Below are 22842 nucleotides of genomic sequence, written 5' to 3'. Positions count from 1 at the left end.
TAAAAATAGAGGCAATAAATCGCGTGGGCCAATAATTTTATTGCAACCTTTGCAAAACACAAGGTCTCTGTGGGCATCAACATATACTATTATCTTTGACTCGGAGCAAGGCACACACACACCAAGGAGACAAAAGAAGCACTGTGCGGCTCCCAAAAAATGATGAACAAAATGCATTATCACCACCACTATAATATGTGACTTCTCATCTTCATCTGTAGCGAAGGATGACTGGATACATTCTCGAACCATCATAATATACCGAGACTCGCGGCACCTTGGGGCTAGCGCACATTTTCCTACTTTATTTCCCATTGTACTCGATCAAATCAAGGTTGAAACACGGCTCGAACGCAGCTTTTTCTCCTACGAAATGTTAGAGACGTGCCGATTTCAATTTTCCCTTGTTGCGGGAGAGCGATATTTGCGGTTTGTTGACTCTTTTTATTCAGCAAAAGCCTCGATCGCTTCTATATGCATACATTTCATTTTGTTTGCGTCACAAGTTTTTTGCGCACTGTTATTTAGCGAGAGGTAAAGAATCTCGCACGTTACGTCATTTATATTCCCAGTCCCCTTAACAGTGTGGTGTGACTGCGAATCTACCTCTCCTGAATATTTTTGTTTTCCACCCAATATACTGCGCGCAAAAAACTGGTTCCCTGACGCATCACACGCGGCTCTGTTTTCTCCGTTTGGTTTCGCAATTAATGGGCTGGTAAAACCAAAAGACTATCCACGCAATAATTATTGAGCCTACCAACTCCGCGTCACGTACAAACGTTTTTTCATTGAAAATTTAATACTTAATACAGCCTTAGAATTTATGTGTGAATGACATAGAAAGAATAACTGCAGTTTGATTTCAATTTTATGCTATTATGCTCCGGGACAGGGTTTTCGTAAGTTGTCCGCTAAGAGTGTTGCCTTTTCTCACAAACATGCTTTTATAATTTTTATTGACTATACCATAACATGATTACTTGTATACAACCAAACTGTGGGAATAAACAATAATAATAATATATTTAAAGAGTATATAGCATATATGGAGACTTTTGTAAATAATAAATTATTTCTTAATAATTTAAGAGACGATCGCGAGACGAGAAAGTATCTTGTTAGTCATCGACTCATTAAAAGCGAAAAATATTTCGGAATATTCACAACTAAAAAATGATCTAGAAGCAATGAAAAACTATGATATATGGCCACTATAAAAATAAAGTGAAGGAAACTTGTAATTTTCTTTTTAAATGCCTATATCACCAACATTTCAACAAATTGAAGCAAAACTATTTTATTTCCAATTTTGTTTTGAGCTCCAAATAAACTCAACTAACAAAGTTTAAAGAGACCATGCACGCGTTCGTTCAGAATATACAAAAGGAGGTTTCTTCCCACTAATAGATCTCGCTCGCTGCAGCACACGTTTCATTAAAAAAAGCTCACTGAAGGGTCGACTAGGTGATCATGAGTTTAGAAGAGGTACTGCGCAGCATGTGCATACGATAGAGAAAAAGCGGCCCTGAGCGCTCTGCAAACGACCTGAGAGGTCAGTGGCAAGGAAAACTGGAAATGCATCCCAGAAATGCATCATGCGCGCAACACCTTGAGTTCTCTCTCGTCAATAATGAGCAGTTGCAGCTGATTTGAGAGGACGTTCATTAACACGCACAGAATAGCTCAGCGAAGAAGCAGTGGATGTGAAAATTCTTCTTTCGTGCAAACTGCTAACAGATCCCGAGGAAATGAGACAGTGCGAAAGCTCAAGGATTGCATTTTGATGTTAACTATAAGGCGGACTATACATATGCGTATATTCGCCAGTAATTTAGCAATTAAGTTCCCATGCAATGATTGTGTAACCAAGGTCAAGTTAAGTGCGTAACAGCGTTTTTAGCAAAAAAATGAAACAATAATTATATGACCAGCTCAAGGAAGGAATAATCATAGCTATAATAAAAATTGGTCAAGCATTAATTTCCAAGCCTCTAAAATTTTAACTACAGACGCTAAATCCTCCTTTTAGTATGAAATGTATGGGAAAATAAAACATGTAGATATGTGTATTATGAAATTTAATACAAGAAAATGCAATTTGATTATGGTGATCTCGTGTTCTGTAACCTTAGCGCGGAGCAGCTGAATAAGCTGCAAGTTTTACAGAACAACCTCATGAGGTACATAATATTTGACACCAAACGCGAGCAAGATTTGTCATCTTTGTGTAAAAAGTGTCGTATCTTAAAGATTACAGACAGACGTAAATTGCATGTATTAACACAAACACATAAGATTTTGTATAATAATTGCCCTGAATATTTAAAATGTTGTGTTACCACCATGCGCGATGTTGACTTGATAGGCAGGTCCAGAGCTCATCGATTGAGGCTTCCGGCTCCGCGTGTAAATGTTACTATGCCTGAACAGTGCTTCCAAGTGCAGTGCTATCGTCAGTGGAATAGTCTTTCGCCAAACTTGTGTATGAACGAGAATTCAAGTGCGTTTATGAAGAAAATCGAAGAAGCAATTATCTCAAGCTACCATTGAACATTACTTCCTTCCAAATTTTGTTTCTTACACAATTGTCTCATTACTTTACGGATGTGTGCTGATTTGGGGCAGAGTTGCCCTGTCAGCCCTTAGTAAAATTAATTTTGAAACTAATTGATTTTGTCAAATTAAAAAAAAAATTATTGAAATTTATCTAACTTTTTTTGCACATAAAAATGCAACGACTCTACAAAATTCGCTATGATTATACGCAGTGCGAAGAATTCAACGCATTCAGTCAATGTGAGCTGATGTTCTGTTCAGTGGAATTTGATCTGTATGCACTAAAGTTTTTACCAAAACCACGATGAAGGCACGTGAGAGCATATTTGTCAACTTTTCTCTTGTTGACATTAAGTATCATCGACTACTTTGCAGCACGAAACAATAAATATTTGTTAATTGATATAATATATATCTTTTAAAAAGAGTTTTTCAAGTTAAATTTTTAATAACTTAAGGGGATATAAATATAAAACTGCATGTATAATTTTAAGTTTGCTCGCAATCAACACTTTCGAAAACAATAAAATATTTTTTAGCGAGAACATGGAGATAAATACAATGAGAAATAATTTGACTTCATTCAATAAATAAAACGATGATTAAGCGTCAAAATGACAATGAAAAATTAAATTTCATTATAGAAAATTTTATAAATACTTTTTTTTAAATCCCATTCACTTATAATTTAGCAAATCAAATCACATTTAAATTCACAAACTTTAGTAACTTTCAAAATAACTTTCGGTATCAACTCATTATGCCACGTGCAAATCAATCCAGAGTGCAAAAAGATAACAATAATTGAATAAAAGTTTAAGTATACTGTCAGCTAAGCTTCTCTATATACAAATATGCAAAAGTACGGTCGAAAGACGCGTGCATTATCTGCTAAACAAGTGAGATTCATTACTAATGGAAATCGTGAATCGTGTATATATACATATATGTGACTACTTTGATGAGGCTTCGGCTTAAATATCAAAGCTAGTTTCAAAAGTGTTCATAGCAGATAACTTTAGAGCTCGCGACAATATGTTCTCAAGAGACAACGAAACGGCACGTGATGTGAGTTAATTAAATTCAGTGCAGAGATATTAAAGATTGGCATCTTTAACATAATGAAAATGAATCATTATTATCTTCTCAAAAGTTATCAGAGCTTATCTTCGAATAATTGAGTTAAAATTGAAACGCACAGTTAAAACGGTGAACAAATTAATCGAATCTTTTAACATTCAACACATAAATTATTCATTTTTTGCGCTTGCGTCTTTCCGCTTATAATTGAGCAACAGTCATCAATGTGGCGAAAAGAAAAAGGTTTATAGTTCATAACGAGTCATATATGCGGTGAAGAAGAAAAATAATATAATAAGAGAGCACTTTCCACCTAACGCAAAAGGCCAATTAAAAAATCTCAGTGTCATCACGGCGATCACACCACCAGTGAGCGAGCCTTGCCATTGGACAGAAGCAGCAAACAACAATGAAACAACGCACGTTGCGAAACAAAATAAAATACCTTGCGAGTCTTTCATTTGGAATATCAGCGCAACAAATAATCCCATCTATGGCATGAAAAATGTGGTTGAAACCAAAATTGATTTTGCCAAAAAAAAAAAATGTGAATTGAAGTGAGTGTTGGACAATATTACGTCCTTGGATTTATTCAACTGATAAGATAATCAGTGGCACACCATCTGCATGAACCTATACTACGACAACCTTTGCCTCCAGCTTTCGATTGCACTTCTTTAATCTTGTGAAATGCGTAACGAGCAAAGTGCATATATGAATACAATTAATTAACCCTTACTTTTTTGAAAATGGAACAGACATCAATCTGATATACAGACGAGTTTATTTAAAAAAAATTAAATCAACAAGGACGAAGTCTTCATTTTCCTATCAATAATATTCAGGGTTTGACCCCAAGTTGTAACGCTGCGTTTTTTTTTATATTTTTGAATGGGATCTTGATTTTTTTTACTGATAGATGGGTTTCTTGTAATACCGAGGGCTTGTACTTCGTTCAGTTGGAATTTTTAAATTAAAAATTAACTTTAAATAATTTTGTCTGTCGGTGGCTTTAAAATACATTAAACAATTTATGTGAAATGTCCTGCAACAATTTTGGGCAATTATAGCACACCATTTAAGATTATACTAAAAACCTATGTATCACTTAGCAGAAATGTATGATTGGACCCACGAACAGATATTTCTGGTGCCACTTGAGTCTTTGGACGATAAAGAAGCATTATCTCTCATTAGCCTGCACCTATCAGCCTGTAAACTAAAATCCCGAAACTTCAAAGGTCAAATTTAAAGAGTTTAGTGAAGCTGCTGACAAGGTATTCATCTCTTCGAGTATCACCGACTATGGTGATAAGTGGCGCGTGAAGCCCATTGCAACAATAAAAGTCAACAAGATTCATCTATCAGTCTTCATAATCGCTTTTTATCAAAGCAATGCAACACCGAATTTGGAACCAAACTGCTATTTATACATATACAAGGCCACAAGGGCACTGGATTTTTATAATTTAATTGAAAATAAGATCGCTTAAATTGCGAAATTTTATTACGCGAAAAGCTTTATTGACCAATTTATTTGTTTGAAAATGAAAAAATATATACTATTTTTTTTACCACTATCACAAAACAGGGAGTTAATTTTAAGCGATTGGTGTCGTTTTCAACCTTTGCATAAGAAAATTTCGGGATTCTTGTAACATAAAGCAGGATTACTGAACTTTACTGGATTGAATTAACATTTTTTCTCGCATATTATGTGTTATAGGTTCGGGGAAAGAGAGCTCTATTTGAGTCTATTCCAAAAATGTCGTTTATAAAGGTGCATTCTAATGAGACCAAAAGTGTTTTCCCCTGGCTCATCAGTTGAAATTTTCTCTTCCTTTTAATGTCCTCAAAATGAAATAACAGACGTTGTTTTTGTTTTCCACAAAAAGTCACCTGATCCTCTACCATGAATGTAGTCTTAATGGTTCCCTTATAAGCTTTTCAACTCGTCCCTAATTTGAGTTTATGTTCAATTTGATATTTATTGATTTATTGACTGTATACAATGACTAATTTACTGTCACAAAGGTTATTAGCTGTTCATATAAGTGTTATAATATGTGTGGTCGCGTGTCACGTCTGGAACCGAGAATATTAATACCTTTTACACGCACTCGTCATGCACCTTTGAATTTTGAATTAGATAATATTCCGGCGTGAGCGAATAGTGCTCGCAATTTGGACATACATCAACAAATATGAGGCTGATCGAGTTTTAATAACTGCCGGGCAAACCAAGAAGTATAATTTTCGTTTCACGTGTGTTTTGATGAAATTGTATGGAGATAAAAAATTAGCAAGCGCTCTAAAACATCTCTAAATATGTTATAATGCTTACATGTTAAATGGAAAATTTGGTTCGAGTCGCTTTTTAAAACTCATTTCTGTATACAATTTTCATTGCAATAAATAGTATTCCTCTTTACGATGCAAAATAAAACAAATTATTTGTGAGAGTAAAGCGAGCTGGCATTTTTGTAATATTTTGTTACACCGCATGGAATGAGAGAAAAATTCAGGTTTCAATCAAAATAGTTTTATTGCGCGCAGCTCTTCTAAATCAGGCTCAATGTAATTAAACTATATTAAATTCAGCCATGAAAAAATCAGGTGGTATTCCTATTACCAATATCAATCTTTGATATTACCCAATTACCATTAGCAGGATTAAATTAAATTAAAATCGCCCAGCCATACCGTTTTTGCAATCCCCTCAATATATATAAACCAAGGTAATACATAACAATGGAAGGAAAAAGACAGTGATGATTTGCTACGAACCGTTTGCTGTTGTTTAAAGGTCAGTCAGTCGATCACTTCGCGCCGGTCGCACGTAATTACAATAATTATTGGATTGAGCTCCGGCAGATAAAAAAGACAGGAGCGCGACTAGTGGTGCTTTCGCAACGTGAACGCTGCCGCTGCCAGCGTCTGACCAAGTGAACGAACAGATCAGAAGGATGAAGCAGCACTAATGGTCTGGTTCGACTAGAATTCCTATCATCCTCCGCATCAGCAGCATGTGGCCGGTGGTTCAACAAGGAGGGCTGTCCTTGCAGCACGAAACGTGCGAACCGGTGCATCGACATCAGGCGCATGCGCTTTCTCACGAATCGAATTGACACTACTTAAGTTTTGCTTTTCACGTTAAAATAAGCGATACTGTACTGTGCTGATGTTACAAATTCAATTCAATTCAAAATTTTCTTTATTCATTTTAAGTCGGAATATTTACAATGACTTTTCAATAGTTGTCAGATCAATTCTCAAATACATCATCACATACATATTTATATATACTATAATTATACGCTATATATAACACATTATTTATAAACACGTGTATATACACGTCTTTCCAATCACATGTCAAATACTCATTAAAGTCATAAAAATTAAAATTATTGCACAATCTTTTTTTCACCACTTTCAGCAATTGTTTATAATCTGGGATTTCTTTCACTTCCTGCGGGAGATGATTGCATATTCTTGCTGGGCTTTGCGTCGTCAGCTCTAAACTCACCATTGGCACATTTTAGGTCATTTTGGTTCACTTCGGGGTTTTTCCTTGTACCCGCTTGTACCCCTCACAGAAGGATCAGGCACTTCTCTATTTACTGGAAACTTTTTAGGGTAGCGCCTTGCAAACTTAACGCACTCTAATACTTAAAGGCAAAAGATGAAAAGATAGGGAGAATTCCAAACGTATTAAAGAGAGGTCTATACAGGATTCGTGTTCAGTCCCATAAATGCTAGTATATTTTTTTCCTGCCATTGCCCGTACTATCCTTTTCTGTGCTGCAGCAACCCTTTGCAAGTAGGGAGAGCCACCCCAAATAATTATCGTAGATAAGATTTGGCTCTGGACATAGGCAAAGTATATTCGACGCAGGGTTCCATGTTGTACTCGAAGCCTCATTTTTATGAAAAGGTAAGTAACGCGCTCCTCAACTTACTATAAGTTCGCTCACACATTGCTCTTGCCAGCTCATGGTGTCAGACACAATTACACCAAATGATATTAAATACTTTTGTGTGGAAGTAATGTTCTTTTTTAATGTCAAAATATTACTTGAACAAATTTTGCTGGCTGGGAATAAGGATCTTTTCACTTTCTGTCACTTCAATACCGTCGGAATTTAGCCACACTGAAGGTTTCACTAGATTCCGACTTTGTGCTGTTTGCATATGAAGTATCTTTGTTTTTTGTGTATTAAGGTGGAGGCTGTTCACAACTGCAAACTGTGCAATTTTTCCGTTCACTGATTTCACAAAGCCCAAATCTTCTTAAGTTCTCTTTAGCGAAGCAACAATTTTGAGGAAAAATCCCTCAATTGTTAAATAAATCGTGAATTTTATTAATTTTATAAAGAAACTATTTTTGCTCGACGCTTGATTAACATGCAAACTTTTGAGCCAATTTTCTTAAACTTTTAGATAGTAAAAGGTACAAATTTTTCTATAAACCATTTATACTTTAATGATCCAGCACGTTAATAGTGGTGAGCTACCTAGGAAATAGGTAGAACATAGACTACACACAACAAATAATGTTAATTTGGTGTGACAGTTTTGATTTCGAATTTCTGCGCAAATTGATTTTTCAATTAGAATGGGTTTCTACAGTTGCTATGAAAGATATTGAAGCTCTTGAGTGTCTTGCAAGACTATAAATACACATATTTTTCGTTATTTGGCCTTTTTTAAAAGAAAAAAAAATGAAACTTTGCATTTACAAAATAGAAAAAAATATGGTGATAATAAAGGGACAAGTATATAATATTTTACCGATACATAAAGCCCCGGCCGCGATATACTCAAAACAAACACAATATTTAATTAAAAATTATTTCCAACCAAACGATTAAGCAAAAAAAATCTCATACTGTCGGTCTGTGATGTATCAAAACTAAAAAATGAAAATTATATTTTAGAACTCATGTATTAGCGACCATCAATAATTTTTAAATGACAGGCATCTGTTTGTATTAAAAAAGGTTCATTTAGTTTTTGCTGTCATGACGCAAATGTGTAGTTCAAGATCACACAAAATGACTTGTACAAACTTAATAAATGTGTTCAGTCATGCCGTGTTAGATTTAGCCTCAAGATGATAGGAATGGCCATTTGGGAAATCTCATTACATTAAATAGTAGACGTAATGGATTTCAAATGGTTTTTTCAAAACTTTAATTAGACTACGAGTGGTAAATATGTCCGGTTTTGTGGCTCGAAAGTAACTACTGACTAATAACTATAATGGATTCTTATTGAGACAATTTTTAATTCAGAATAAAATGACTTTGTCAGTTTAAAATAACAGCCAAATTGCTTGTAAAGTCATATTTTATTGCACCAGCAAAATTTCGTAGAATCACTATTCAAATTTGGGTTTTTAAAATGACCGATATAAACACAATTTACAATTTCAGGAAATAGAAGATTCCAGAATTGGACAGTAATTGAGTTATGCAAGTAATAATTACAAAATTGACAGTTAAGAGAAAGGAGAAATCATGAAATCATTGAAACCATCTCTTACAGTTAACAAAGCCATGTCCAAGTACAATAGAAAAACACATTTTCAAGGAACTGCAATTTACTCATATTAAAAAAGACAAGTTCTGGGGGCACAAGTATTGCAAAGTCAATTTTTCCAAGTTTTTTTGTAACAGTTTTAATTGCAATGTATTTACAAAAGCAGCTGCTTTGATAGGAATTTGATGCATTTGAATTTTAACCAAATTTAAGGCTTCTAAACCAGTGCAGACAATTTACATGTACTTATTGAAATATAAACAATATTGTTTCCAACACGCAATGGAATGTGGATGATTTTAGCCAAATGTTACTGACCAGTGCCAGTTAATTCGCCCGAACCAAGCATCAGACTGGTTTGATTAGAAAATGAACTCCACTGACACCAAAAGATATTTAGCAATAGAGTGATCTTACACGCAAATCATAACTAGGGAAAACAAGACACTGCTGCTGGATAGAAACGAATCATGTTGGTTGGTTGATTTGCTGTTGCAATTTTTGTGTTGGCGCAGGAGTTGACGTACGAGTGTCCAGTTTTTCACTTCGTGAATGCAGCAAACACAGCCCATAAAACCTCGCAGGTGTTGGGTTTCATGCTTTCGGCCTCAAAGTCCAAGTCCAAGAGCTCGCGCACTCGCTTCATGGCTAGGTCGTAATCATCGTCGTTGAGAGGTGAGAAAGCATTCTCTAACACGTCTGAGCTGTGGGCCAGCATTATTAACGACAGCATCCTCTTATCCATCCGATGTGGGTCGTTGACCCACCGCAGAAGTACAGAATCTTGCACCTGAAACATTAAATAATTGGCGTTTTATTAGCACATTAACATTTTTCATGTAGATTTCCACAACAAACGCAGATTTTTAAAAATAAAGTCCACGTTTCAGTCAAAACTGGACAGCCAGGCCTGGTGTTTGCCACTTTAATGTACCAGGTGAAATGGGCATGAAACCGCCTGCTAATAGTGAGCTAGTTCCACGAATGATTTTGGGTTTTTCAGAAATTGACGGAAAAATAAAATCTTTTTTCAACTTTTTAATATTTAAATTACTCATTCAAGATTTTACTGATTGTTTCCACTAGAAAAGCTCTGAAGTATCTGTTTCTGTTCTTCAGGACGGAGCAAAATAGATTTCAATATTAAACTTGAGAAAATCACGTCAAAAAGTTAAGGACGATTCAAACACTTGGCACTAGTGTGCCATGCAAAGTGCTGCCACCAGGGGCCAATGTAAAAAAATTAAAGAAATAAATAAACGCCCACATGCTGGACTTGGGTTTGCGATCCCTGGCTGATAATAATTTTAGAGCAAAAAATAAGACATTTCATGGGTTTTGGGGTGAAAATTAACGATGCTAGATTTTTTAATCTGCTGCCTATTGATTTAAAGACACCACACGAGTACAAAATCGCACAATTTATTGACCTTTGGGCTGCACCAGTGTAATCCAAATCAACCACCGCCATTCCCAAGATGTCAACCCACCACTCTCGTTACTCCTTTTACCGACGCAGGAGTTTCTTTTTCTAAACACACTGAGAAGAGCATCGAATCTATAGCCATCTCTAAACTTAATTCTCTTCCCAGATCATCCGTCAGTGCTGCTAAAAAGCTATTCAAAATAGCAATAGTTCCAAATAATTGCGAGCTACGGAGGAGAAGCAATTTAGATATTATTAACTTCGTGATTTTTGAAAATCAAGATTTTTAAAAAATGCGCTTTCTCAGACTAAATTAATTAAATCCAGGCTGACGTATAAATTTGCATACACCAAATTTTCAATAGAGGGTTGCTCTGAAGATGACGCCTTTGAAAATTCATGGCTAACCAGATTTTTAAGGCGTCTGAAATCGACCCAGAGTCTTACGTCGCTCCTGCTTTAGTCAACCAAAATTGGAAGGGAGCTTGTTTTGTTGACAAGACACGCTTATTTCACTTTTTGATCCCTTTCTCCTGCGCGAAAGAGGACTGTGAATGGCAAATTCTGTGATAAACTAATTAATTTCTACCATTTCCCAGACTGTGTGATAAGAAAAATTATTAAACTCGGCCTCAAGCCGCCAACGCTAAAACGAGTTTCATCGTCATATATTATTTATTCTGGCTGAAAACATGCGGACTGAAAACAAAATGCATAAATGAAAATAACAGGCTCTGCGCTTCTATCAATTTACTTCCGCTTGAGCTGATAAAATTGGTGTAGCGAGCGTTCATTCCGCGCTGTTGGACAAAAAGAAGCGTGACAGCTGAAAAAATAGTTTTCTGGGGCGGCCCTGCAGGCAAAGAAACAAACCTGCCAGCGCTTTCTTGTGGAGGGGAGATAATAATACTAGCCTAACCAATTTGTTTGTTTCAATGTTCGTGAATGATAACATAGTTGACCAGCAATGCAGATAAGACAGAGTGAGCAATGAAGATTTAATAACCTCAACATACCTTTTTAACAAGTCGACTTTTGGTGACGTTATCTGTCAGAGGATGTGTAGTCATATCAAAAAGCAAAAAGTTTTGCTTTTCAGTTGTCAGCACTCCTTTTTCAACCAAGTTCTTCGCCAATCTTTCTCTTACATTTTTCAGCTGATAACGCAGTTTTAAAGGATTCCAAGTCTCACCTGAAGATGCAAAATTTACAAATTTAATGTATATTTTTGCAAACAGGTCACCTGCTAGTTAGTCAAACAAGCTCTTATCTCTAGGTTACTAAAAGAGGATAATGAGGCCGTGACTAAGAGATAAAACAAAAAGTATACGTCACAAGAGCCCAAATTCTAATTTGTGTTTCGTTTATTTCCAGTAAACATAATTTAAAAAATAAAGAAATCCAGTTTTACCGCTGAGATACTCTATCCAGCTTTGAACTGCCTCTGATGGCTCAGTATCCTTCATGTGTTTCAGAGCTTCATCTAGCAAAACATCTCCAGTCGGGGTATCATTTTTAACCAAGATTTTGCGGCTCAAGAGACTTTTACGTCTCATCCCAGCTTTCTCCAGTTCAATGCGCCCACGAAGGGCTAGCTCAATTAAAATGCACCCTCTCAAACCACTTGAAATGCAGTCATTCCAAAACGACGTGTAGCCCTGAAAAATTCACACGTCAAAAAATCAGTTTCGTATACGATGTGAGGTCATTATCAGAGAGCAGGAAAATGGGTCGCCATTTTTCCAACATTTCCACGTAGACTGACGACTGACAAACGTCACAAATAATTTTCCATGAAAAAGCACCTCTCGATCCTTGAGTCCAAGTAAAAGGACTTCTTCCATCAATGTCAGTCTCGTTTCTTTGGAGTCACCATCTTCGAGCTCTTCTTCTTGGTCTGCTGACCTCCTCTCGTCCACGTCTGTCGTGTCTTTCTGGGCCCCATCCGAGGTGTCCCGTGGGACGTTTCGCCTTTGAACCAGCCCGTCAGCACGGTTCATGCTTGCCGAAAAAACTGTCGATTCGCCGACTGCTCTAACGATTGAACTTTGCGAGAAGAACACGTATACTACACAAAAAACAAGTTCGCTACTTTGTTGACATTTCCTTCCAGCAAGACATTTCACTCGCAAATCCAATATGGTTGCTCCGTGCTTATCGGGTGGTGTGGCGGAAATATCCGATTCTTTCCGGAATGACTCGAGTAAAACACGATGGGCACGCGCGAGTATGACCACTCCCACTCCCTGTACTCTCCCGCGCACTTGAAAGAACTTGATTCGATATTTTTAGAAATCCTTTTAAGTTTGCCATATTTTATTATTCATTTTTTGTAATTTTAATTATATGTATTCACGTCGTTAGAAATTGTTGACTCTAATTATGAATTTTAGAAATAGATTTTTAGAACTTGACATTAATATAATTTCGCACTTTAAAAATATGATAATAGTAAGAGCAAATTAGTGCCTCTATATATCAATGTATGACGACGTACATACTGGTACATACTGAAGTTCTCATTATGTTTGTTTACTGTGTTGGGTATTGTGCATATTTCCCTATCCAATTGTGCATGTTGCTGGGCTCCCTTTGCGCAGTCTAGTCAGCAACAAACTTTGAAAAGTGGAAATAATACTTTGTTGCAAATAAACGCTCTTATTAATTTATTGAACATATAATAAAACAAACAATTCTCATTCCTCCATTTCCCCTTCAGACTCTGATCACTTTCTGCGAGATCTTGTCTTCACAGCAGTTTCCGGTTCAGGTGAGCTTGAACTGATCCTCCTCACCCTTCTCCTGTTGACTATTACCTCAGATGAAGAAGACGAGCTGTCCGCTGTGTCAACTATTCTTTTTCGAGTAACACTCTTCGCAGGCTGTTTAACAGAATCTGGTGAGTCACTTGAGCTGGTGGAAAGCTTGCTGGGAGGCTTCTTTACTGCAGTCATAATCACTTTCTTTTTTGAATTGGCAAATAGGGGCGTCTTGGACGCAGTTGAAGAGGGTTTGTTCAGTTGCCGCTTGCTTGTACGAGTAGGTAGCACTGGAGAGGGATCTGGCTGCAGGTCTCTGTCCTCTATCAACTTTTCAGGTTTCTTGCACGTCTTCAAAAGGTTCCTCTTGGGAACAAGTCTTTCCTTCTTTGCAGTGCCACTGTCATTCTGTCGGAGAGGAGTAAAATTAATTCTGCTTCGTAGGCTATTTAATTTTATTTTGTTTACCTGCTCCGGAGACTCCTCACAATCAGACAAGTCTATCACAGTGATCTTGGGTGCGTTTGCAGGAGCAATGTAGATGGATTCATCGTCGTCGATGAGTAGTGGCTTTCGACCTTTCCTCCGAGGCTTTGGAGGCTTGCTAGGAAGGACGATGTTCGGCACTGGACTGCATGGCCGACTAATATCCTCTTCTGAATTGTACTCTGGGCTCAGTGAATAGCTTTTCGTTTGCAGTTGAGGGTTCCAGGGGCCAGCTTCTATAAAGGAAAATAAAATTGGTTTAGCCAGACTTCACTTTTCCGAAAGGAGAAAGAAGGGCTAATATCGGAGGACAGGCTAATTTCAAAAGTTGAAATTCGTAATTGGTTTAATTATTATCTTTGATCTCTGCCCAGCAGATCCATCAGACTTTGAGCTTACGGGGTCTCTATCACCGCTGAGTGGTTAACCTGAGGCCAGAGTGGCCGCAAAAGAGCTTTAGCTTTTCACCCCCACCCCGGCAATGATCTTTAACGGAAACGACAGAAATTTTTTGCTATAGCCACTGGAAAGGTTTGAAAATCTAAGCAGAACAGAGTAGGATTTCCTTCGAAAAAACACAATTATTGGGTAGCGTCAACCTTGTTGAATGTTTTCAACATAGACAGAATTTCAAGTTGATTCCTTGAAGTGTAGCCCAAATCGACATGATCAGTATTCCATTCTCTGTGCGTAAATGTAAAGCGAAAAAGTTAAGCGAATTCGAGAAAAATCCTTTCCTATCAAATGTCATCATTCTTTCCTATTAGCAGCAATTTTCATTCAAAACACATGAATTATATATAAATTTGGTTTTAGAGTGTAGATAAAAAAAGGAATCTTGCCGATGTGATTTTAAGGTAGCGGATGGTCAAACCAGCTAAGCCATAACTTGGACCCAGCAACGGTGACTGGCTACTGTAGAAGATAATTCAGCGTGGCTGATCATTTTGCAAATTATTGTTAGTTTCATCGAGCTTCGCTGGTACTTTCCATTTTACTACTGTGACTGCGCAGGGAGCATGCTTTTCAAGATAATAAACTTCTTAAAATTGCATAAAACAATATAATACATAAGACAGATGATCTGTATGGCTCACCTAGCAGCTGAATACCGATGGCAACTTCTTCAGCGGTGGCCCAGTTCTCCAAATACCTGGCCAGGGGCATTGTGAGCTTCTTGATTTGCTCCTTTGACACTAAAACATCCTTCAGTGCACTCAGAGTTTCCTTGGCACTCTTGCTGTTGGCCGCTCTCTTTGCTGCGTTGGTCATCACTTGGCGGTGTTTGAGCAATTCAAGCGGACCCTGCAGCATTTGCATCCAGCCCGATCTGTTGGTGACGCTAACAATGTTGTTCCAGGCTAGAGAGGTGAGTCGGTCAGTGCGCAAAGTGTTGGCCTTTTCGAGCTCGCTGAACAGGGCCCAAAATCCTTCCTTGTTGTTTGAAGATAGGAACAAATAATGCATCTTGCAGATCTGGAAGAGCGGATTCTTGCAAAGGATGCAGCTCGAGGTGAGTTGGCACTTGGCGGAGCACGACGCTGTAAGTTGGTGTTCCTTCCGCACAACTTTAGTCGGTGTGACACTTGGATGTGCGTCTCTGCTGACCGTGCTGGAGGTTTCGCCAACAATTGCCATGCCTAGATTCAGGATCTTCTCATTCCAAAACAGCCTCTGCTTAACTTGTACAGTGTCAGGGATTAATATATCCAGATCCCCTAGAAGAGACAATAGTTGGGCAACTCTGCAATGCCAAGCGTTATTCAGGTGAATGCAGGGCTCAAATTTCTTACCTTGTGGAGAAGTGCAGCTTTTGAACTTTTTGCAGCATGATCTGAAGAGTTGAACAAGATGTTTTGTAGTCGCAGCTCATGTTAGATAGGTATGCTAGCACAAGTCCACTTGAAATCATGAGCTCAGTAAGCCTCAAATCCAGCAAATCTCGATCTGTCAAATTAATCCAATATTTAAGCAAGGCCTTCTTTGAGAGTAATTTGGTTTGGAAAATTTAAAGTGCAAAAAATAAAGGTTACAATTATTAAACGTTAAATTGGTGTTCTTGCAAGTAAAAAATATTGTTGTTGTTGTTTTCTTGCACTTCTTGACCATTAAAAGCGCTTCTTGAACGTTAAAAGTATTAAGTTAACAAGGCAAATTCATCATTCTTCAGCATTTTTGTGACACCCTCCTCCCTTCAATTAATCAATTTAATTAAGTGAAAATTTACTTTTCTAATTATTTGGCATGATAAAATAGTGTCAATTCTGACATAACAGATAAACTATATTTCTTTCTAAAAAATTATGCAGAGCAATAAATAAAATTCAAACAAACTCAAAATTGCGACATTTAAGTTCGAACTTCATACACCAGATTTCAAAACCAACCGTTGATTTTGTGAAATAATGTCAAGAGGTAAAATTGAGTTACTTGTCCTATTACAATTATCCGACACCTACACCTACATAGTATGAAAATTTTGGGTCAGAGGAAACAGCTTCGTTAAATTGGTTAAGTTTGCACTAAAAAATTGAAGAGCAAAAATTGAGAGAATATACCTGCAGGTTTTGTTGTCGAGACATAGGTGGAGGACCACTCAAAGGCAAACTTGGCAGCGGCGACGTTGCTAACAAATGCACTGGCGAGTTGTTCAGACATCTCATCGCGACAAGAAAATAGGCCCATGAGCTGACTGGCGACCAGGAAAGTGCGGCACATTATCTCGGTGTAAACAAAATATTTATTGTGGTCAATCTCTCTCCGCAGTCGGAGCACAATGTGAGCGGCTTCGAATTGCTGAAAACAAACACTTAGCACAATTTTTGGAAAGATGTTGATACTCTCACTTTGCCAGAATTAGCATAGCACTGCGCCAAGCAAATGTCAAAGAAATGCAGAGAAAAATCGCTTTGCTTAGCGATCTTCTTCTTCAACTCACTTCCAGTTTTCAACAACCAATCAACAAGTTTATCGTCAGATTCCAAATTGTACTTCTGAATCAGCCAACCAAGAGCTGAAAATGATGATTTTACAATTTTGAACTCTAAAAAAATCGCAACAACACCTCTCAGTTGACTCTGTGGACAATCCATTAGAGAAGCAAGCAGGTACATGCAATTCCAACACTTGATTGCGCACCACTCATGCCCTGCGTTGGTAAAATGAAGTCCGGAGGCCTCCAATGCCTGCAGAACAGGCTCTAGCATAAATGTGTCTTCACTTGAGATTCGCTGCAAAATTTTATTGTTATACTTAATATAATAGGGAAATAAAAATACTACCAATTTCAGGATTTCTGAGCAGTACATAACAACAAGGGAGAGTGGCCGCAGGTCTTTGTTCTCCTGCCGACACGAGAGCACCTGCCCCAGTTGGCTTAGTTCCACTGCATTTTCCCACACTTCACAGGTTTTCTTTTCATCTTCTGAAATGTTTTTCTGGCTTCTAACAGTCAGTGGAACATCTCCAAGTTCCTGTAATTTAAATGGATGTTTAGAAAATAATCAATTATGGTAACATGTTTTACTATTGGTGCAAAACATAATCATTACCTTGTGTTTCAGACGCTTTGCCTTTAGATTGCTTAGAAACTCCTGGTGATTTGCCAAAACTAGGAGAACCAGACTTTCCAAACATGGATCTTTTTTAACCTGTATACATTATAAGGTTAAAATAACTTTTTGACGTAGCAAGATGAAAACATTGGAAAATAATTAGTTTTTTTTTAACAATTTCGGCTAAATTTTTGGCTAAATTGGATGAAATTAGGTTTCGTTAAACTGAAATAAAGGTACAGCAAGAAGAAAACGGTTTCACCTGAACTATCATGATTTTAAAGCCACATTAAAATTTTTCGACGCCCTTATTAATAAATTAAAGACCTTATTAATTAGAGCTTGTTATTCATATTATGTCTTTTTTTCTCTTTTTTATCCCTGTCTGAAGACCGGGAAGGGCGCGCACTGCAGTAGCACGAATGCTGAAAACCAGGTCCCAATAACACCGCGAACGGATAACATGGGCGCACCAGGCCGCACAGGGACCCAGCCCATTCAAGGGCCACTTGCCTCCGCACCGAGGACTGCATTGAAACGCTAGACATTCGTCCCGTCAAGCCAAATCACGCATGCTGGAAAGGTGCAAACCAGCAAGTAGTGAGTCCCAGCCCGTTGAGCAATTTGGGCATTTCGAGTCACTAAACTAACCACTTTTTGCCGTCTCTGATATTGGGTAGCCAGTATTAGATCTCCGAACTGCTCAAATACCTCCCATTGCTTTGACACTCCTGATAATGCCTTAACAATGCGAGCCAACTGGCTGGTCTTATATTCAACTAATTAAAAAATGCCAATTTAAGCCCAGCAAAAAATTGCTTGGTTTCATCTGGTTTTAATCAGCTGGAAAAATTGCGAACACTGTAAATAATTCATTGTTGACGTTACGAAGATACTTCCAATTGCAAAATAATTGTTTTAATATTTTTGTGTACCTTTTTTTCCGTTAGTTTTATCACTTCTTGAGCCAGTGTGCAACTCGTGGTCACATCCAGAACATCGTCCGATTTGCATTTAGCTTGAGCAATGGCCAGTTTGGTCCAACGTTGTTGCAGGTCATCTTTGGACTTTGGTTCCAGAGTTTCCAAAGCCACTTGAGACACTTTTAGGAAATCATTTGCATTTCTGCAAAGCAAAAGACACCAAGTACAACATGCCTAGCAGCCTGACTTAAAAAATTACCTCTCCTGGGAAAATGTTTCAATTTCTGAGCAAAGTATTATTTCCAAGGCAATTGGATCAATTTCCTGTCCATACTTCTTCATAATGTCAATAGTGCTGGATGTTCTCTACGTCACAAGAATAGAAAAAAATAACTATATTTACGAAAGGCTTACATCTGTCAGTACTTTTGCAGCCAAAATCCGGACTTCACACCATTTCTTTACAGAGCACAAGATCAGCTTTTTGTACCTACTTTGAGGCAAACACTCTACAGCTTTAGCTGAGCATTTGAGCAATTTCACACCAGCTTTCAAAGCCTCTTTGGCCATTTCTTTTTCTCTTCCTGGCCTGTGAGAAACAAGGCAGATGGAAATGAATTTTGTCCCTTCATTCAAAGTGGTCATCAGTTCCTGGAATCGAGTTGCATTATTTGCCGTCGATATTTAATTAGGATACATTTCAAAGAATGCTCTGCTTACCTCATACTCTTTCTGGCTCAAACTTTTAATCTTAGCAAGCTCAAAAGCGTGCTTTAAGAAAAACTTGTTCAGAATGTAGGCTTCGTGGCAGCAGTTGGCAGTGTTGTAAAAGTTCCAACTGACCACAAAAATGTTGTGCACTGCAAAAAATATGATAGTGAACTTTGATCAGAAAAAAATGTCAATGTTGTTACATAGACTTTTTCTAATGGCAATGAGGTCTGGATTGTCTTCCACCAGATCATCAGCTGTCGATTCCAGCGCATCAACAACCCAGTTCAGAGATGAGCCACATGTGTCTATCCATCCGTTAACCTTTGAAATACATTAAAATAGGTTAATTATGATGATATAGGGCTAATGCCAAAAAAAGAGGTTTCCAGAATTACAATATTGATATTTTTTAATTTAGAGTACTCTTCATTCTTATCAAATGATAGGAAAATTGGTTTTAAACACTAACAGTTAGCATTGAACTCAAAACCTCTAAAATTTGCAGTTTAAATTGATTTGCTTCACTTGGAGACTCAATTCATTTTCTAGAATTTGAAAAGAACTTCATTTAGAGGCAAAAAAATGTTGGATTAAATACATGTCATTTCAAGAATGCTTTCAAATCAATCAACGATGAACAACGCAAAAAATGTTTAAGTATAGTGCATGCGCATGCTATACTCTCAAGAATTATTACTTCGAACAATAAGAAGGCTAGATTACCTTTTTCGATTTAGGAACGTGAGCGCTTGACATGAGCAATATGTGAGTCACAAACTGAAATTTCATCTCCTTGCTCAGGTGTGCCAGGCAACTGTAGCAGATTTCTTGGATTGAGCTGACAAACTCAGATGTCCCTTCTATTTTGTTCAACTTGTTTGCGTTGAATAAGTTGCAGAAATTGTTGGCAATGGTATTTGTGTCATCTTCTTGAATTGCTGAGCTGAAAGCACCCAAAATGAATTGATCCTTACATTATTATGATTTTGAAAGCTTACTTCAGTTCAGATAGGTCCTTTGGATCTGATGAATTCGCTAAGAGCAAGCTGGTGGTAAGATATGGTTTCGTAAACTTTGTGAGTTCTTGTGTATAGGACTGAGGAAAAAGTGAGTTGACTTCGGCAAGTTTTGATTGAACAAAAGCAGGTGATTTTGATACATCCAGGTTGTGGAGAAGGTCTTGCACAGTTGCTGCCAATTGTTTCTTGAAAGAGTCCTGAAATTAATATCAATGAGATTTGCTTGAAGTCGCAAAAATACTATACTTACATTTGTCAGGATAAAAGTCATCAGTGGCTCACAAGTTTTTGTCAGGGCTTCCAGAAGGTCTTTCAAGTGAGGCAAATTTTTTCTACATGATCTTAAGGCTCTGTCATGGAGTTAAAATAACAACGTGCAGTTGTTAGATTACCATTCTGGACTTATTACTCACCTAATAACTCTATCACAGAAAGTGGGAGTACTGGTTGCATCAAGTGTGACGCTCAGTTCAATAGATGTGACGCAGAGGTCAATTTTAGGGCAGCCATGAGCATCCTAAATATTTTTATGATGAAGAAACATTCTTAAATAGCAGTGTAGGAGTTACGAACTTGCAGCTTAAACGCAGTATTCCATGCAATGGAGCCTAGCTCGAGGAATTTTTTCCTTAACTCCGTTTTCCTTTTATCCTCATCCACTTCGTTGACGCGTTTAGCTAGGCGGAGTAAATGCTGACAAATTACTGAAGCCTCGTCAAAATGTCCTTTGCCGTACACATCGTGGTACAGGTTGTAGTAAATGTTGGTCAAGATCTTTATGAAGAGATCTTTCTCATTGTGTGTCTTTGTGAGGTCATCTAATTCAGCTGCAGAATCCATAACGTTAACTTTAATAGGAAATAGCCTAATAAACCATTAAACCTATAAACTGGCAGCAAAATGCAATAAACTCTGCCCATCCACTGACGTCAAATTTGTCATCCTTGGAATTTGAAATAAACGTGGTTGAATTGCCAATGATTGAAACAACCGTAACGAGACTCAGAGACCCTTGATCCTAAATAAACATTTTACATTCACAATTAAATAACGTTAAACGAATTAAAAATGAAACCTTTTTCCAGCACTTGACGACCTCAACGAAGTCTCCCTTGAGAACTCTCTTTCGCCATTCCGCAACAGATTTGTCTCTGCCTTCACCACTAGCCATTTTCCAGAGTTCTTGTCTGTTAATGGCATTCGTTTCTGTGAAAAAGCAAAATTTTGGAGGTCACAATGTAAACTGTCTGGCCGGTTGAAGGTTTGAAGGATAAATTTCTTTGTCAGGATGTGGATTTATGTAAGGAGATGTATGTATGTTCGTTTTCATTTGGCGGGAAGGTGACAGCTGAGTCGTCGCAAACAAGCGCCAATCAGCATCGTCCATGCGTACGGGTCTAACCAATAACTTCGTCCTACTTTGGAGATCCAGCTGTCCAAATAAACATAAACATGTGTATCGAATTCCACAGGAAAGTGATCAATTTCGTTAAATGAAAATTTAGTACAGGGCAGCAAATGTACCGGAACCCGTACATTGACTGAAACCCTCTCAAGCGTTAATCGGTGATCCTAAATCTGTGAAAAGTCCAGTTGGTAACGTGAGCATTTTATTTTATTTTTCTAGGGTATGTATGTACACTCAAAGAAAAAATTCTCATTTTGAGACGAAAAAATCGGCTCTCAAGTGAGAGCAAAAAAATTCGTCTCACTTTGAGAGCGAAAAGCGGCCTGCCGCTTTTGCGTCTCAATTTGAGACGAAAAAATCGGCTCTCAAAAGAGAGCGAAATTTTTCGTCTCACTTTGAGAGCGAAAAGCGGCCGGCCGCTTTTGCGTCTCACTTTGAGACGAAAAAATCTGCTCTCAAGTGAGAGCGAAATTTTTCGTCTCACTTTGAGAGCAAAAAGCGGCCGGCCGCGTTTCGCTCTCAAAGTGAGACGAAAAAATCGGCTTTCAACTGAGAGCGAAATTTTTCGTCTCACTTTGAGAGCGAAATGCGGCCGGCCGCTTTTGCTTCTCAATGTAGAGTAGAGACCTGCGCGGTTGCGGTTTTGGAAAAAAATACCGCAAACCGCACTCCAAAACCGCGGTTATGGAGTTCTTTTTCAGTTGCGGTGCGGTAGTGGTGCGGTTGCGGTTTTATTTTTGCGGTTTTGGTCATCCAAAAATAACCGCAATACCTACGATACGACCCTTTCCCTGGCCGATGACTGACAATGAGTCATACCACGAGTTCATGTTCACCAATTTTGATAAGTCGGAACTTTCCGAAAAAATTCTGAAAATTTTAAAAAAAACTCCACAACTTTTTTTAAACATGCTCCAATTTTAGAAAACCTTTATGACGAGTCTAAAAATGTGCAAATTTATTGTTTATGGATACAAACATTCGAATTTATCGGGTTTTCCAGGCGGACACTTGGGATATTGCATGCAACCCGATAACGGCGTTAACGAATGTTTTTACTTTTCATGAGATGTTGATGAAGATCTCCAGCAAAATTTTAGTCACCTGCTTGAACAATTTTTCTCGAATTTTTATTTTTCTCATTAAGTTAAGTGAACATTTCAGTAATTTACCAGAAAATTTGATGGTTCTGAAAAATCTATTTCCACTTATATAAGATTGCAAATTTCATCAGCTTTCACAGAATCTGTTCTTATTTTTTCTTTGGACCCATGTATAGGTTCCGAGCTGCAAAGCCAAACTTGGACCCTTTATGAAATGGACAATTTTGGTATAATTTTCAAAGACCAAAATTTTTCAGGATTAACTTG

At 37.6% G+C, this 22842-nt stretch overlaps 2 protein-coding genes across 2 annotated transcripts; both read right to left on the bottom strand.

The window, feature by feature from the left end:
* Positions 1–8973: 8973 nt before the first annotated feature.
* Positions 8974–12762, bottom strand: sau (Golgi phosphoprotein 3 homolog sauron). Its single transcript, XM_065480189.1, has 4 exons — positions 12415–12762; positions 12021–12267; positions 11626–11801; positions 8974–9973 (listed from the first exon to the last, which is right to left on the bottom strand). The coding sequence occupies exons 1-4, from the start codon at positions 12607–12609 to the stop codon at positions 9725–9727; spliced, it is 867 nt and encodes a 288-aa protein (XP_065336261.1). The 5' UTR covers positions 12610–12762; the 3' UTR covers positions 8974–9724.
* Positions 12763–13258: 496 nt separating this feature from the next.
* LOC135937099 (uncharacterized) lies at positions 13259–21342 on the bottom strand. The gene is made up of 21 exons (XM_065480178.1): positions 21140–21342; positions 20947–21082; positions 20638–20891; positions 20478–20581; positions 20315–20414; positions 20044–20261; positions 19769–19988; positions 19246–19366; positions 19052–19191; positions 18746–18982; positions 18591–18697; positions 18344–18533; positions 17406–17504; positions 17136–17327; positions 16919–17084; positions 16701–16867; positions 16413–16650; positions 15648–15801; positions 14952–15598; positions 13837–14090; positions 13259–13776 (listed from the first exon to the last, which is right to left on the bottom strand). Exons 1-21 carry the CDS (start codon positions 21233–21235, stop codon positions 13336–13338), a joined length of 4281 nt encoding a protein of 1426 aa, XP_065336250.1. The 5' UTR covers positions 21236–21342; the 3' UTR covers positions 13259–13335.
* Between the last annotated feature and the right edge of the window lie 1500 nt (positions 21343–22842).

Source organism: Cloeon dipterum, chromosome 2 (assembly GCF_949628265.1).
Source record: "Cloeon dipterum chromosome 2, ieCloDipt1.1, whole genome shotgun sequence".
Taxonomy (NCBI): Eukaryota; Metazoa; Arthropoda; class Insecta; order Ephemeroptera; family Baetidae; genus Cloeon; species Cloeon dipterum.
This window is presented reverse-complemented; position numbering and strand designations above follow the sequence as displayed.